This window comes from Physeter macrocephalus, chromosome 19 (genome assembly GCF_002837175.3).
Source record: "Physeter macrocephalus isolate SW-GA chromosome 19, ASM283717v5, whole genome shotgun sequence".
In the NCBI taxonomy this organism is placed as follows: domain Eukaryota; kingdom Metazoa; phylum Chordata; class Mammalia; order Artiodactyla; family Physeteridae; genus Physeter; species Physeter macrocephalus.
This window is the reverse complement of record NC_041232.1, coordinates 22,719,505-22,734,256: the sequence shown is the minus strand read 5'-3', so window position 1 is coordinate 22,734,256 and position 14,752 is coordinate 22,719,505. Positions and strand designations below refer to the sequence as shown.

At 45.4% G+C, this 14,752-nt stretch overlaps 1 protein-coding gene across 6 annotated transcripts in view; it reads right to left on the bottom strand.

The window, feature by feature from the left end:
* GLT1D1 (glycosyltransferase 1 domain containing 1) overlaps positions 1-14,752 on the bottom strand; it is a 189,781-nt gene that overhangs the window by 32,279 nt on the left and 142,750 nt on the right. The window contains exon 13 of one of the 6 annotated variants that reach the window (XM_055080564.1): positions 20-464. The exons of 4 other annotated variants lie outside the window; for them this stretch is intronic. In XM_055080564.1, the coding sequence (XP_054936539.1) occupies positions 303-464 (162 nt within the window). In that variant the 3' untranslated portion in view covers positions 20-302. Of the gene's footprint in view, positions 1-19; positions 465-2,919; positions 3,038-14,752 lie in introns of those variants that run through there. One more of the 6 variants, XM_028480463.2, reaches the window with a different exon arrangement.

The following is a 14,752-nucleotide window of genomic DNA, read 5'->3' as shown; positions in this document are numbered from 1 at the left end:
TGCGGGAATCTCTCCGCTTTGCCCTCCGCACCCCTGTAGCTGCGCTCTCCTCCGCGGCTCTGAAGCTTCCCCCTCCGCCACACCTGTCTCTGCCAGTGAAGGGGCTCCTAGTGTGTGGAAACCTTTCCTCCTTCACAGCTCCCTCCCACTGGTGCAGGCCCCGTCCCTATTCTTTTGTCTCTGTTTTTTCTTTTTTCTTTTGCCCTACCCAGGTACGTGGGGAGTTTCTTGCCTTTTGGGAGGTCTGAGGTCTTCTGCCAGCGCTCAGTGGGTGTTCTGTAGGAGTTGTTCCACGTGTAGATTTACTTCTGATGTATCTGTGGGGAGGAAGGTGATCTCCACGTCTTACTCTTCCGCCATCTTGAAGCTCCTCCCTTGTTGGTGTTTGAAGCATTTCGTGGTGCTAAGATTGGATTCTGTAATGCAGCCAGGGAACCAACACAAGCCAGCCTCAACTTCATCACCTGCAATATGGAGACAAAGTCACCTGGCTGAGTGACATGTCTTCACCTGTACCACTGTATCTTTGACAATATAGCAGTGGCCCTGCCTGGAAGGGCCTCCGTGGACCCCACTCCTGTGGTTTGCTTGGTGGCCACTGCTGCTCTCTGAGGGCACCACCTTTTCCACCGCTGAGCCACAGAAACTCTCACTTCCTGGCTGCCACTTCCTGCTCGTTGACACCAGCTGAGCCCCACTTAGGTTGCTTGGCGTCTATGCTTTCTGCTTTGTTTTTTTTAATTTTTAAAAAATTTTTATTAAAATCTAGCTGATTTAGGATGTGTTAGTTTCAGATGGACAGCAAAGTGATTCAGTGATAGATAGATAGATAGATAGATACAGATAGATACAGATATAGATATAGTTATATAACTTTTTAAAGATTCTTTTCCATTAGAGGTTATTACATGATATTGAGTATCCTGTGCTATACAGTAGCTCCTTGTTGGTTATCTATTTTATATATAGTGTTGTGTATTTGCTAATCCCAATCTCCTAATTTATCCCTCCCCCTCCCCTTTCCTGTTTGATAACCATAAATTTGTTTTTATGTCTGTGAGTCTGTTTCTGTTTTGTAAATAAGTTCATTTGTATCATTTTTTAGATTCCACATGGAAGCGATATCATATGGTATATGTCTTTCTCTGTGTGACTTACTTCACTTAGTATAATAATCTCTAGGTCCATCCACGTTGCTGCAAGTGACATTATTTCATTCTTTTTAATGGCTGAATAATATTCCATTGTATATATATACTACATCTTCTTCATCCATGCATCTGTTGATGGATATTTAGGTTGTTTCCATGTCTTGGCTGTTGTAAATAATGCTGCTATGAATTTTGAGCTGCATGCATCTTTTCGAACTAGAGTTTTCTCCAGATACACACCCAGGTATGGGATTGCTGGATCATATGTTGGCTCTTTTTATTTTTTTAAGGAACCTCCATACTGTTCTCCATAGGGGCTGCACCAATTTACATTCCCACCAACAGTGTAGGAGGGTTCCCTTTTCTCCACACCCTCTCCTGTGCTTTCCTCTTCATGATGCAAAGCTTTGCCGTAGCAAGCACGGTTATCACATGAGGAGACCACAGCTGCCCTATTTAAGATGGCTGGAGTGACCTTGTAAGGATATCCATGGGACCCTCACCAAGTAGCAAGCTCTTCTTGGTGTGGATGCAGAAAGAGTCGTTCAGACATCAGTAGCCCTCGGTGAAGGCGGCCATCTTGCATTGGTCATGGAGGATCCCTGGGGACCCCGCTAGGTGGCACATCCCCTCTGGCCACCAGCTTGGCACTACCTCTCTTTTGTCCCTTGACTGCTCTAGCCTTAGATCTACGGAGAGCTGGGATTACTGAAGGTCGTTGTCTCCAACCAGCCACCTATTTGCATCTTGTGCCCATCTACCAAAACAGATCAGGGTTTTTCAGCCTTAGAACAGTGAGGGAGTGCTACGCCCCAGGAGAGAAACGGACCCCAAGGGAAGTGGGGTTTTATAATTTCCTAGTAGATAGATGTAGGTCCTAGAAGATGAGACCCTTGTTTTTCTTTTGCCCCTTCTTTTTTCCCATCATCTTAGGAAGCTGTAAACCCCAGAATATCTATCAAGTCACCAGGTTAAACTTAATATCCCACTGATATTTCAAAGTTTTCAAAATCTTCATTGCCCCAAAGGGAACCATCCATTTCCACTATTCAGGATGATCCTAGGCCCCACTCTGTCCTGAGGGGGCACCTTCCTGGTCACCCTCCCCAGCCATCCCTCACCCTGGCAGCCGTGGGAGGCTCCGATGCCACACCAGGCAGTTCTCGCTGCTCTCTGTGTTCCCAAGGGCTGTTCTCCCAGACATGCCTGTCACCTATGATTTACCGCAGGGAGGAGAGGCACAGAAACCGGAGGGTCCCTGGAGCAGAGCTCAGGCACCTACAAATGAGAAGACTTCCCTAATTGTATTTTCCTCCATGGATAAATCAACAAAATCTCAATCGTCCCAGTTTTAAAAAGCCTCGAGGAATGTGCAAAACTCAGCGTTCTCCTTAAGGTGTTGGAAAATAACTGTGGTTAAGAGAGAGAGAGAGAGGAGAGAGAAAGCATACATAATGAGTCTGTGGCCTAAAGAATCCCTCAGTGATGTCTCCAGGTCTGCAGAACTGACTCCGTCACGGAACCAGACAGAACCCAAACCACGGTGCCAAGAAGAAAGGGTTTTAATGAAAACCGGATGGCACAAGGTTCATCTTCGGGACAATCCCATTTGGAAGAACAGCGTTGCCAAGATGCGTTAGAAAGTCCACATTTCTCAGGGCTGTAAGATTAGACACAGCCCAGGCTGACAATATGTGTTTGTTATTCATTGCTGCAGAACAAATCACCCCAAAACTTAGCAGCTTAAGACAATGAACATTTTTTACTCATCACACTTTCTGAAGGTCAGAAGTCTGGGAATGGCATTTCTGGGTGGTTCTGGCTCAGGATCTCTCAGCTGGGGCTGCAGGCATCTGACAGTTCGACTGGGGCCAGGTGATACGCTTCTGCAAAGTTAGTGCCTGTGGTTAGGACGCCTTGAACATAGAACTCTGTTAATGGCTGCTTGAGTGACCTCCCAACATGGCAGCACCTGCTTCCAGAACCAGGAACCCAAGAGACAGCAAGAAAGAAGCCATAGTGTCTTTAGGACCCAACTCTGGAAGTCACATGTCATCATTTCCACTATTCTGTGGGTAACACAGATTCGTCCTGTTCCGTTTGGGAGGGAACCACACAAGGCCCTTAAGAGCGGGAGCTAAGAATCACAGGGGGGCCGTCTTGGAGACTGGCTACTCCAACCTTCTCAGGGAGGCTCTCTCCAAGTAGCAACAAAAATGCCTTCCCCACATTGATTGGCTTACATCCAACAGCTCAGACAACCACTAAGGAAAGGGATCATATCTTTCCCAATGGCTCCAAGAAAAATCCAGAACTGGAGTCATTGATCTGACTTGAGTTAGGTGCCCATTCTCAAACCAGTCACCTTCTTACTGGGGGATAATGGAAATCTTTGATGGGGCAGACATCCATCCTATACCCACCTCCTCAGCAGGGGGGTAGAATCATCCCCCTTCAAATCACATGGCTGAGGTTGAAGGAAGGATAGTCCTCATGGAAAGTGTAGGGGAGCTTTCTGATTTCCATAAGAAAGGGGAATGGATAGAGAGCAGGAAAGATCAACCGATATCAACCAAGGATCCCCACCGCTTATTCACTGCTAGAGCACCTCCACAGAGATGAAAGATTAGCTGCTCTGCGGTTGGGTGTAAGGCCCTGAAGGGGACGGACTAAGCAGATCAGGCTGCCCACTCCTGGCCCTGCTCCCCACTCACCAGACACAAGAGCACCTGTGGTTCAAACTCGGGTGATTTCAAGTGGGATGAATCGGATGCTGAGATTCCCTCACGGCCTTTCTATGGCTAGACGGGTTATTCACAGCACAGCAGACCGTGCGCTGTTTCCTCCCAACTTCTGAGATGCTTTCAAGTATATGAAGGCTCTGAAGATAATTCCCAGTCAGTCTTGATGCCCCTCAAACCACTGAGACAGATCAATACGTGCAATTAAAATTTTCCCTTTTTGGGGGGATGTGTAATTGCACAGAAAAATGGCCTGAGCTGTATGTGTAGCTATATAGATCTTGGCAATGAGGGTAATCTATTACCAGCAGCTATTAATCATCTTCTACACCTGTTTGAGTGGATCTGAGTAACTTTGAGTTGGAGGATGTGGATCATACGAGATTCTAGTCTTGATAATCAGGCCCCCAAAATATCAAAGGAATTTTCTTAGTGTCACAGCGGCAAAGCCAGAGGTTGAATCTCACCTCCTGACTTCCCAATATACGTCGTTGGTTAGGGCTACAAGAGCATCCAACCCCATCTCCTATTGTCACTCCAAATTCCTTTGCGATTACCTTACTCTGTTGTGTGCATGCTTGGTGGGACAGTACAGGCAGGTGGCTGATCTTCTGTCACAAAAGTCAGAGGTCACCTGGAGAGTCCCTGAATCACAGCCTTCAGATCTGTACTGGGTGCCCAGCCAGCAGGTGGGCTCAGAGTCTAAGCTTGGCTAACCAGGTAGATGCTCTCGAGGGCCGTTAACTCTCAAACAAGTGACCCGAGGACAGAAGAAGCAAATGAAATACATCCAGCCCATCAGGAGTTACTCATCCAGTTTGTTCCTGCTTGGAACCATTTTCGTGGTTTCTGCTTCCCAGTCTCCAAAGCTACCCTGCTCCCTGCCTGTTTCCAATCTCCCCCGTGATTCTGAGAGCTCCCAGTGGTCTTCCCGGAAATTATATTTTGCTTGTATCAATGAGAGCGTCAGTCTCTTGCCTGCCATCAAACATCTTATCGTTAAAAACTGGTCTTTCTATTATGCTTCCTGATAATAAAAGGGCATTTCTGGTCTCCCAGTATGGCATCTAAGTCACAATCATTTGGGGATCTCTGGTGCCCTATGTTTTAATAAAGTCTCCTATTGTGGTACAAGCTAAGCTTGTAGGAAAAAGGAAATAGAGACATTTATTACATCCTTCCTCAACCTCCGCGCAATCGACATTTTGATGCTGGATAATTCTTTATTTGGGGGAGGGGGCGATCCTGTGTATCATAGGATGTTTTACAGAACCCCTGGTCTCTACCCACACGGTGTCAGGAGGCACCCCTCCCCCGTGTGGCAGTGGAAAGCGTCTCCAAATATTTCCAGGTGCCCGATGGTGGGCGTGGGGAAAAGTGCTTCTGGTTGAGAACCACTCAGTGCTGTGTCACCCACACGGTGTCCTCATTCCAGCCCACGGGGAGAAAAGGGAGAAATGAAAAGCAGGAGCGAGCAAGCAATCTCCTTTCGGAAGGCCGTGACCCTGACTTCGCTCATCTGTCTTCCACTCACATCCGGTTAGCCTGAACTTGTCATGGGTCTACCCGTAGCTGCAAGGGATGCTGGGAAATGTCTCCACCTGGGCTGCCCTGTGCCAGGGTCAAGGGCGGGGAATCCTTTTATTAAAAGGAAGACAAGAAGAATGGATTCTGGGGACAATGCGTTCTGGGGACAATTCTGTAAGCTGTGCCACAGGCCCTAGAGCCCATTTCACAGGCTCTCCCAGAGGTGGTGCAAAGAAGGCCCATGGATTCCAGTCTCCTTGGCTGGATATGTGTGGAGATGATAAATAGACATACATGCACATACGCACGTATATATGTATATAAACACATATACCTTTATGCACGTGTATACATACATATACACATGCAGACATGTCCATATATAGATACATAAACGTTTATGCACATACATACATATGCCTATATACACATGCCTGTACACACATCTGTGTGTATACACATACACACACTTCATATATATATGTATATAAATAATATATATATTCTCTTTTTATTATGTTCCCCAGAGACAGGGGGGACCTAGAACAGATCGAGGTTGTTAGAAAAGTCTGTGGGCATTATCTTCAATGGGCAAAAGCCTGCTCCTTAGTGCTGTGGTGAAGTCCATGGGTTGAGAGCAAAAGCTTTGGGATCATGGGTGAGGGTCTGAGCCTGCGGCCCCTGCTAACCCCGTTTCACAGAAGAAGCCCGGAAATTATATTTTGCTTGTATCAATGAGAGCGTCAGTCTCTTGCCTGCCATCAAACATCTTATCGTTAAAAACTGGTCTTTCTATTATGCTTCCTGATAATAAAAGGGCATTTCTGGTCTCCCAGTATGGCATCTAAGTCACAATCATTTGGGGATCTCTGGTGCCCTATGTTTTAATAAAGTCTCCTATTGTGGTACAAGCTAAGCTTGTAGGAAAAAGGAAATAGAGACATTTATTACATCCTTCCTCAACCTCCGCGCAATCGACATTTTGATGCTGGATAATTCTTTATTTGGGGGAGGGGGCGATCCTGTGTATCATAGGATGTTTTACAGAACCCCTGGTCTCTACCCACACGGTGTCAGGAGGCACCCCTCCCCCGTGTGGCAGTGGAAAGCGTCTCCAAATATTTCCAGGTGCCCGATGGTGGGCGTGGGGAAAAGTGCTTCTGGTTGAGAACCACTCAGTGCTGTGTCACCCACACGGTGTCCTCATTCCAGCCCACGGGGAGAAAAGGGAGAAATGAAAAGCAGGAGCGAGCAAGCAATCTCCTTTCGGAAGGCCGTGACCCTGACTTCGCTCATCTGTCTTCCACTCACATCCGGTTAGCCTGAACTTGTCATGGGTCTACCCGTAGCTGCAAGGGATGCTGGGAAATGTCTCCACCTGGGCTGCCCTGTGCCAGGGTCAAGGGCGGGGAATCCTTTTATTAAAAGGAAGACAAGAAGAATGGATTCTGGGGACAATGCGTTCTGGGGACAATTCTGTAAGCTGTGCCACAGGCCCTAGAGCCCATTTCACAGGCTCTCCCAGAGGTGGTGCAAAGAAGGCCCATGGATTCCAGTCTCCTTGGCTGGATATGTGTGGAGATGATAAATAGACATACATGCACATACGCACGTATATATGTATATAAACACATATACCTTTATGCACGTGTATACATACATATACACATGCAGACATGTCCATATATAGATACATAAACGTTTATGCACATACATACATATGCCTATATACACATGCCTGTACACACATCTGTGTGTATACACATACACACACTTCATATATATATGTATATAAATAATATATATATTCTCTTTTTATTATGTTCCCCAGAGACAGGGGGGACCTAGAACAGATCGAGGTTGTTAGAAAAGTCTGTGGGCATTATCTTCAATGGGCAAAAGCCTGCTCCTTAGTGCTGTGGTGAAGTCCATGGGTTGAGAGCAAAAGCTTTGGGATCATGGGTGAGGGTCTGAGCCTGCGGCCCCTGCTAACCCCGTTTCACAGAAGAAGCGGTTCAGGATAAAGAGAGCAGAGGCCGTGGGATCAGACGGCCTCCTATTTGAATCTGTGCTCGGCCACTCCCCAGCTGTGTGCCTTTGTTCAGTCCAACCCTCTAATCCTCCATTGTTGTACGTGTGAAATGGGACTAATAATTGTATGTCTAGAGAGAGTTGGGAGGAGACGTGATGAAATCAGGCACTTTGCCTGGTAACAGTCAGTCCTCATAAACAGAACTTATGGTTGTAAGTATCACTGGGTTCATGTTTCACGGGTGATGAGGAGTGGATTTCAGCACTGGACCATGTCAGCAGCCGTTTCACAGAAGAAGCGGTTCAGGATAAAGAGAGCAGAGGCCGTGGGATCAGACGGCCTCCGATTTGAATCTGTGCTCGGCCACTCCCCAGCTGTGTGCCTTTGTTCAGTCCAACCCTCTAATCCTCCATTGTTGTACGTGTGAAATGGGACTAATAATTGTATGTCTAGAGAGAGTTGGGAGGAGACGTGATGAAATCAGGCACTTTGCCTGGTAACAGTCAGTCCTCATAAACAGAACTTATGGTTGTAAGTATCACTGGGTTCATCTTTCACGGGTGATGAGGAGTGGATTTCAGCACTGGACCACGTCAGCAGTTCCTAAAATCCACTTGGAGAGCTTTTACAGAATATGGCTTGAAAGATCCTCCCCGGACCCCCGCCCTAAGAAGTTTTGAGTTGGTAGGGCTCGGGCAGGGCCTAGGAGTTTGTATTTTTAAAAGCTTCCCCAGTTGACTCTGATGTAGAGCCAGGCTTGGGAACCAGCCCGCTCAATGCTGAGATTTTTTATTCCAGTTCTTTAACTTCGCTCTCTGCCCTTTTATCGTCATGCCAGAAATGCCAGCGTCAGTCCTTTTTCTAGCCATTAATAAGCATTTACGACTGTGGTCCTTCCCCCTTCCAGTGCTGATCAATAGCATTCCTCTTAGCATTTGGCTTTCACCTGCAGGTGCTGGGTGGGTTCCTCAGGTTAGAGATGGGCAAAGAATGCTCTCCTTAAACAACAGCCCTGGCTTGCAGCACTGGATTCGGGATGCTCTGCATTACTGAGCCATTCAACAGAGATCTGATTTAATGCAGCCCTTGGCTCAGCGTACGGCAAAGGGATCCTGGGGAGAAGCACTCAGTAGAATATGCTGTGGAGAAGACCAATGCTGAATGCTGGGGAGGGGTGATGAGCAGAGGTTGGGTGCAGAGGATGGCCGCTGGTCCCAGACACTGGTGCCCCCGATGATGAATCAGCCTCTAGGAGCAGGTTTCAAGGAGATCCCTTCTTGCATGGAGCCTGTGTGGAGTTATTTAGATACCTCGCCAAGCGCTCCCCCCGAAAATAAAGATTCTCTCTCCAAAGTACGCTAGGCGATTTATCCCACAACTGGACCTGCACATTTGCCCAAAGACAGATGTAGGCCTAAGGATATTTCTTGCAGAGCTCTTTGTAATGACAGAACCCTGGAAACAATATAAATGTCCATAAACAGGGAACTGGCTGAAGAGTCCACGGGGCTCCTCTGGGTCTCTGGGTTATAACCAGCTCTCAGGCCCCAAGGGGTCAGTACAGGCTTCCAAGGCCTTTTCTCAACCTGTAAGTGTCTTCAAGCTTCTGGGACAGTATACTCTACTGGTGTGATGCACTGACTGCAAAAATGGGCTCCAATTCTTTTCCCTGTGTTTCACACCATCTTCAACATGACTTTGAAGTGCCTCCTATTAAGAGGTAGAGTGTATTTCCCCACCCTTTGGATTTGAGCTAGTCTTGTCACTTGCTTTAGCCCACAAAGTATGGTGGAAGTGACACTGTGCCTTTTCCACACCTAGGTCTCAAGAGGCCTGCTCCTCCTCACTCTTTAGAGCTTGCTGCCTCCCTGTCAACAAGCCTGGGGTAGCCTGCCAGAGAATGAGTCATGTAGAGCAGTAAAGGAAATCCAGTCGTCCTGTCAAGGCCCCAGACACCCGAGAGTCCAGCCAAAATCAGCAAAATCGATCTAACAGTCGACTCACCAACTGACATAGGAACATCAGTAAGCCCAACCAAGATCAGAAGAAATGTCCAGCCAATGCACAGGCTCAGGAACTAAAGAAATATTTATTAATTTAAGCAATTGGATTTTTGTGCTTGGATGTTACACAGCAATAGCTAACTGATACATGTTGGTGAGGCCATGATGATTCTTTAGTCTCCAGAGTCAGTGTGGCTTCCTGTTGCCACATAGGATTCTATAGTTTCCATGGTTATAGAGGGTCCGTGGGGTCTTCCCTGGACATACGAAGTCGCCACAGGATCCCAGGAACCCCCTTCTATCATCATCAAAATAGGCGTCTCTGGGGAAGACGTTGGCCACAGTGCCGCCACAGCCATCAAGGGGGTGTTGTCACTGTGGGTGGCTCTGGAAAAGTCAATCTGGGTGTTGGCTGAGCTGCCCACACCCCTGTTCACCAGCATGATGTCAACTCTAGCAGGACTGCCCACACCGTGTCTCACACCAGGGACAGCTCTATGCCGTGGAGTTTATGTAAAGCATACTAAAAGGAATGAAGGACGTCTTTATATAATATGGAACACTCTGTGTTCTATCATTAAGTCAAACATGCAGATATATAAGGACTAGGACTAGGTCACACTTAATCAAAATCTATTATTACTGGAGCAATATACAAGAAACCAGTAACTAAACCCACACCTATATGGTCAATTAATCTATGTCAAAGGAGGCAAGAATATACAGTGGAAAAAGGACAACCTCTTTAATAAACGGTGTTCGGGAAAATGGATAGCTATATGCAAAAGAATCAAACTGGACTACTTCCTCACACCATATACAAAAATAAACACTATATATACACAATGGAATATTACTCAGCCATAAAAAAGAATGAAATATTGCCATTTGTGAAAACGTGGATGAATCTAGAGGGTATTATGCTGAGTGAAATGAGTCAGAGAAAGACAAATACCACAATCTCACTTATATGTGGAATCTAAAAAGCAAAACAAAAAACAGATGCATAGAAACAGAGAAAAAAGAGGTGGCTGCCAGAGGGGAGAGTGTGGGGGGCAAAATAGGTGAAGGGGATTAAGAGGTACAAACCTGTATTCATATATTAAATAAGTCATGGGGATGTAATATACAGCATAAGGAATACGGTCAGTAATATTGTAATAACTTTGTATGGGGACAGATGGTTACTAGACTTATTGTGGTGATCATTTCATAATTATGCAAATATTAAATCATTGTACAGTACACCTGAAACTATATTTCAATTAAAAAGTAAAAACAATAACAAATCTTAAAAAATAAGAAACTAGTAACTCTGTTTGACCCTGGAAAGAATCAGAGGACAAAAGGTGGAGCGTGAAGGATATTTGTTTTGTCTTCTTGACTTATTATTTACGCTAGAGAAGCAGCGCAGCACGGTGGCTTAAGGCCTGGACTTGGGGCCAGAATGCCTGGGCTCAAATTCTGAGTTCCTTGGTACTTGCCCAAGATCGTACATCTCATAAGTAGCAGACCCAGGATATGAAATTAGACAGGCTACCTCCAGAGCCTGCATTCTTAATCCCTGTTCCACAGATACATGTGGCATGTATGTACACACATACACACAGCAACTCAAGGTGACAATCCCAACTTAACATCTGTGTATGTCTGCTACAGCTAAGACTCACTTTAGGGGACTTCCCTGGCGGTCCAGTGGTTAAGACTTCACCTTCCATTGCAGGGGGTGCGGGTCCGATCCCTGATCAGGGAGCTAAGATCCCACATGCCTCACGGCCAAAAAAACCAAAAAAACATAAAACATAAACAATATTGTAACAAAGTCAATAAAGACTTTAAAAATGGTCCACACCAAAAAAAAAATCGTTAAAAAAAAAAAGACTCACTTTAATTCCTTCATTTTCTACTTTTGTTTTCAAGGCATTCAGCTGTCCCAGTGAGACCATAACTTCTCAGTGATGCAGTTGAATTCACCTTAGCTGAACACAATGCATGTTCCTTGTGATTTATATCTGCAGATGAAATGTCCCGTGGGAAACGTTATCCTATTAACCGCAGCTTCTCAATCTGTTAACGGGCTGCGCTGGCGCTCGTGCATTTACGACACCAAGGCTGAGCCCAGAACTCACTCAGCTTGGTCACTAGCACAAGGGAATCATAAGTAGACCTGTCCAAGGTGCTCATCTACCCCGTGGAGAATAAAGAAGAATAAAAATACGTGCTCATCTAGATGCAAGACCTGGACAGTAACTGGGAGACACTGAGAGTAACTGGGTTGTATTTCCAAATCTGCAAGATTAGAGGGAGGTTGGCCAAGCCAGAAAAGCTATACCTGGAGAAAAGGTAGCCAGGTGAAGCTTAAGTAACCCCACGAAGAACAGAGGCTGAAGCTTGGGGTGGGAGGGGCAAGGAGTAATTTGATGCATAAGTCTTACACAAGTTACGAATTCTGCAGTCAACACGAAGGATAAATCTTTATTAACGGATTCCAGAGATCTGGGCTGGGTGATAATCAATAAAGGCTCCTCCTTCCCCAAGAGAGACGGTGGCAGTGGTCTGTCAGCATTGTAGGAAGCCCCAAGGAAAGCTTACCAAGCCTCTTGCGTCCCCAGCTGTGCTACTGTGAAATTACCCCAAAACCACCTTTCCTGATTTCAAAGATGACTCTGAGTAGCCAGAGCTCCTATAACCCTCACATGCCATTTTGAGTAAAATTTTAGGCATTTTTGCTATGCTGTCTGTCCACGGACGGTATGAAAATGACAGAGTAACATGTGTGCAAGGCCTTGATGTGACTACATAATGATGTCCTTGGATAGAGGAATTTTAATTCTACGAGGTTTGAGAGGGACCAGGTACAGGAAGCTTAGCCAGGACCTATACAGAGGGCACACAGCTGCCAGATAACTGCCAAAAGCAGCAAATACCACCTCCATCATATCCAAATTAATAATATTTCTAGCCTACTCTGCTATCTAAATGATGTGATACAACTGGCAATAGTGATGGGAAATTGCTCTCAGGTACCTTGTTTGGAGAGGATGCAGAGAGAACCCACAGGAGCGTCAAAATAAACCTTGTCCACCAAATAAGTCACATTCTTGTGACCACAGTAAGAGGCCTTCTCGACCTGCCTCATGGTTTGGCATTATCTCGAGCGTGGGCAGTTTTACCGTCCAAGAGAGGCAATGGAATACCTTTAAAAGACAAGAACTAGACCCAGACTCCCTGGGTTCAACTTCTGGCCCTTCCACGTTTTACTTTGATGCACTTAAGTAATTGATCATCTCTGACCTTTCATTTTCTAATCTGTAAAATGGAAATAATAGTGAACTCCCTTAAAATATAATTGTGAGTACTGAGTTAATAGATGCAAACTACTTAGAACCATTTCTGACACAGCAAGAGTTTAATGAGTGTTTGGCGTATTGTCTTCTTATCTTCAGCCCCAGGATGTTTTAAAAATACCTCACCTCTCTTTCCCTGTGGCAAAAAAATGGCATTTTCTTCTAAGAAGCCTATTTAAGATGGTCAGTTTTCTTGGTGGTAAGCAATGGACATTGACCCATTATTGGAAAGATACCAGAGACAGGGATAAAAAACGTGGGAGAAGAGCAGGAACCAAGGGGACTACAGAGACCGAGATACTGGAAACCACGGCAAGGGTGACAAAAGCCACTTAATGTCCCCGCCACAGGTGTGACCTCCTATATCCCCTACCTCCCTGTCCCTGTTACTCAAGAATCAGAACCTTGGAGAAAGAATCAGGTTGGCCAAGTCCAGGCCACGTGCTGACCCCTCGCTGTCAGAGACAGAATCTTACTCTTTCAGCTTCTACAGCAGAGAGCAGTGAGGGCTTCCCTAAAGGGATCATGGGTGTCGCACAATCAAAAGATGACAAAGGTCCACCCCCATGGGAGCCGCTCATTTCTGAGTAATGTTCCCTCAGCAAACAGAGGGGGGTCCCACCAATAGATGCAGAAGAGTTAAAACCCAAGAACCCATGCAGTAACATGAACGGACCTAGAGATTATCATACCAAGCGAAGTAAGTCAGACAAAGACAAATATCCTATGATATCATATGTGGAATCTAAAATACGACACAAATGAACTTACCTACAAAACAGAAACAGACTCACACACATAGAGAACAGACTTGTGGTGGCCAAGGAGGGGTGGGGTGGGGGAGGGAAGGATTGGGAGTTTGGGGTCAGCAGATGCAAACTAGTATATACAGGATGGAAAAACAACAAGGTCCTACTGTAGAGCACAGGGAACTATATTCAATACCCTGTGATAAACCATCATGGAAAAGAATATGAAAAAGAATATATAAGAGTCACTATGCTGTACAGCAGAAATTAACACAACATTGTAATCAACTATACTTCAATAAAAAACTAAAAAAAAACCCCCCACACAAAAAAACTCCCAAATACCAAGGACCCATCTGGGCTATTTGATGGAATCTACAGCAAAAACTTGGGCTCGAAGGGGCTGTAATTCTCATTCTCCCCTCCCCTCCTATTTCTTCCCAGTTCCTGGAGGCAAAGAATTACTGAAATTAAATACAGCAGTTGAAGCTGCCTATTGTCTCCTGGTATGTAATACATCACAGTGGCGCCTTTACACTCAGCTGTCCGTCTGAATGGCCTCTGGTGTGTGGTTCACACAATGGTTATTGTTGTGAAAAGAGACCCAGGAATGCGCTCTTGCATTCTTCACTTCATTTATTTTGATACAATATTTGGAGCTACTTCATTAAATTTGCTTAAAGTGTCCTGTCATTTTTCCGTCTGCCAGTGTCTGCTTCACACAGATAATATAACACACAGAGGGTGAAAAAAGTTTCCTTGGAAAGGAATAGAAATTATTTAACGTGATTTATAGATCGGCCTGAGCGTTTGTCTTTTCTCCCCTCAAAGGCTCCAAAGAGCATGAAACATTTCATTAGTAAACAAACCAGTGATTTGGTTTCTAAATGGCTGAGACATTAAGCTGTTGTTCTTCAAGATGAAAAGAGACCCCGTTTTGGCATCTTTTTTTTTTTTTTTTTGGAGGGGAAGGTTTCTCTGTGTAAAGCTAGCTCCGACAGCAGAGATGCTAAACAGGCACGAGTGCGTATACTTTTAACTTTTATCCACACGAGAGACCGAAATCTTCAACTTCTAGGCGATCTTGCTGTTCACTCTAAGGAAACAGCCGGATTCTGAGTGGCCGGCTCATTCAGGGCACATAGCTTTTTTTTTTTTTTTTTTTTTTTTTTTTTTTTTTTTTTTTTTTTTTTTTTTTGCGG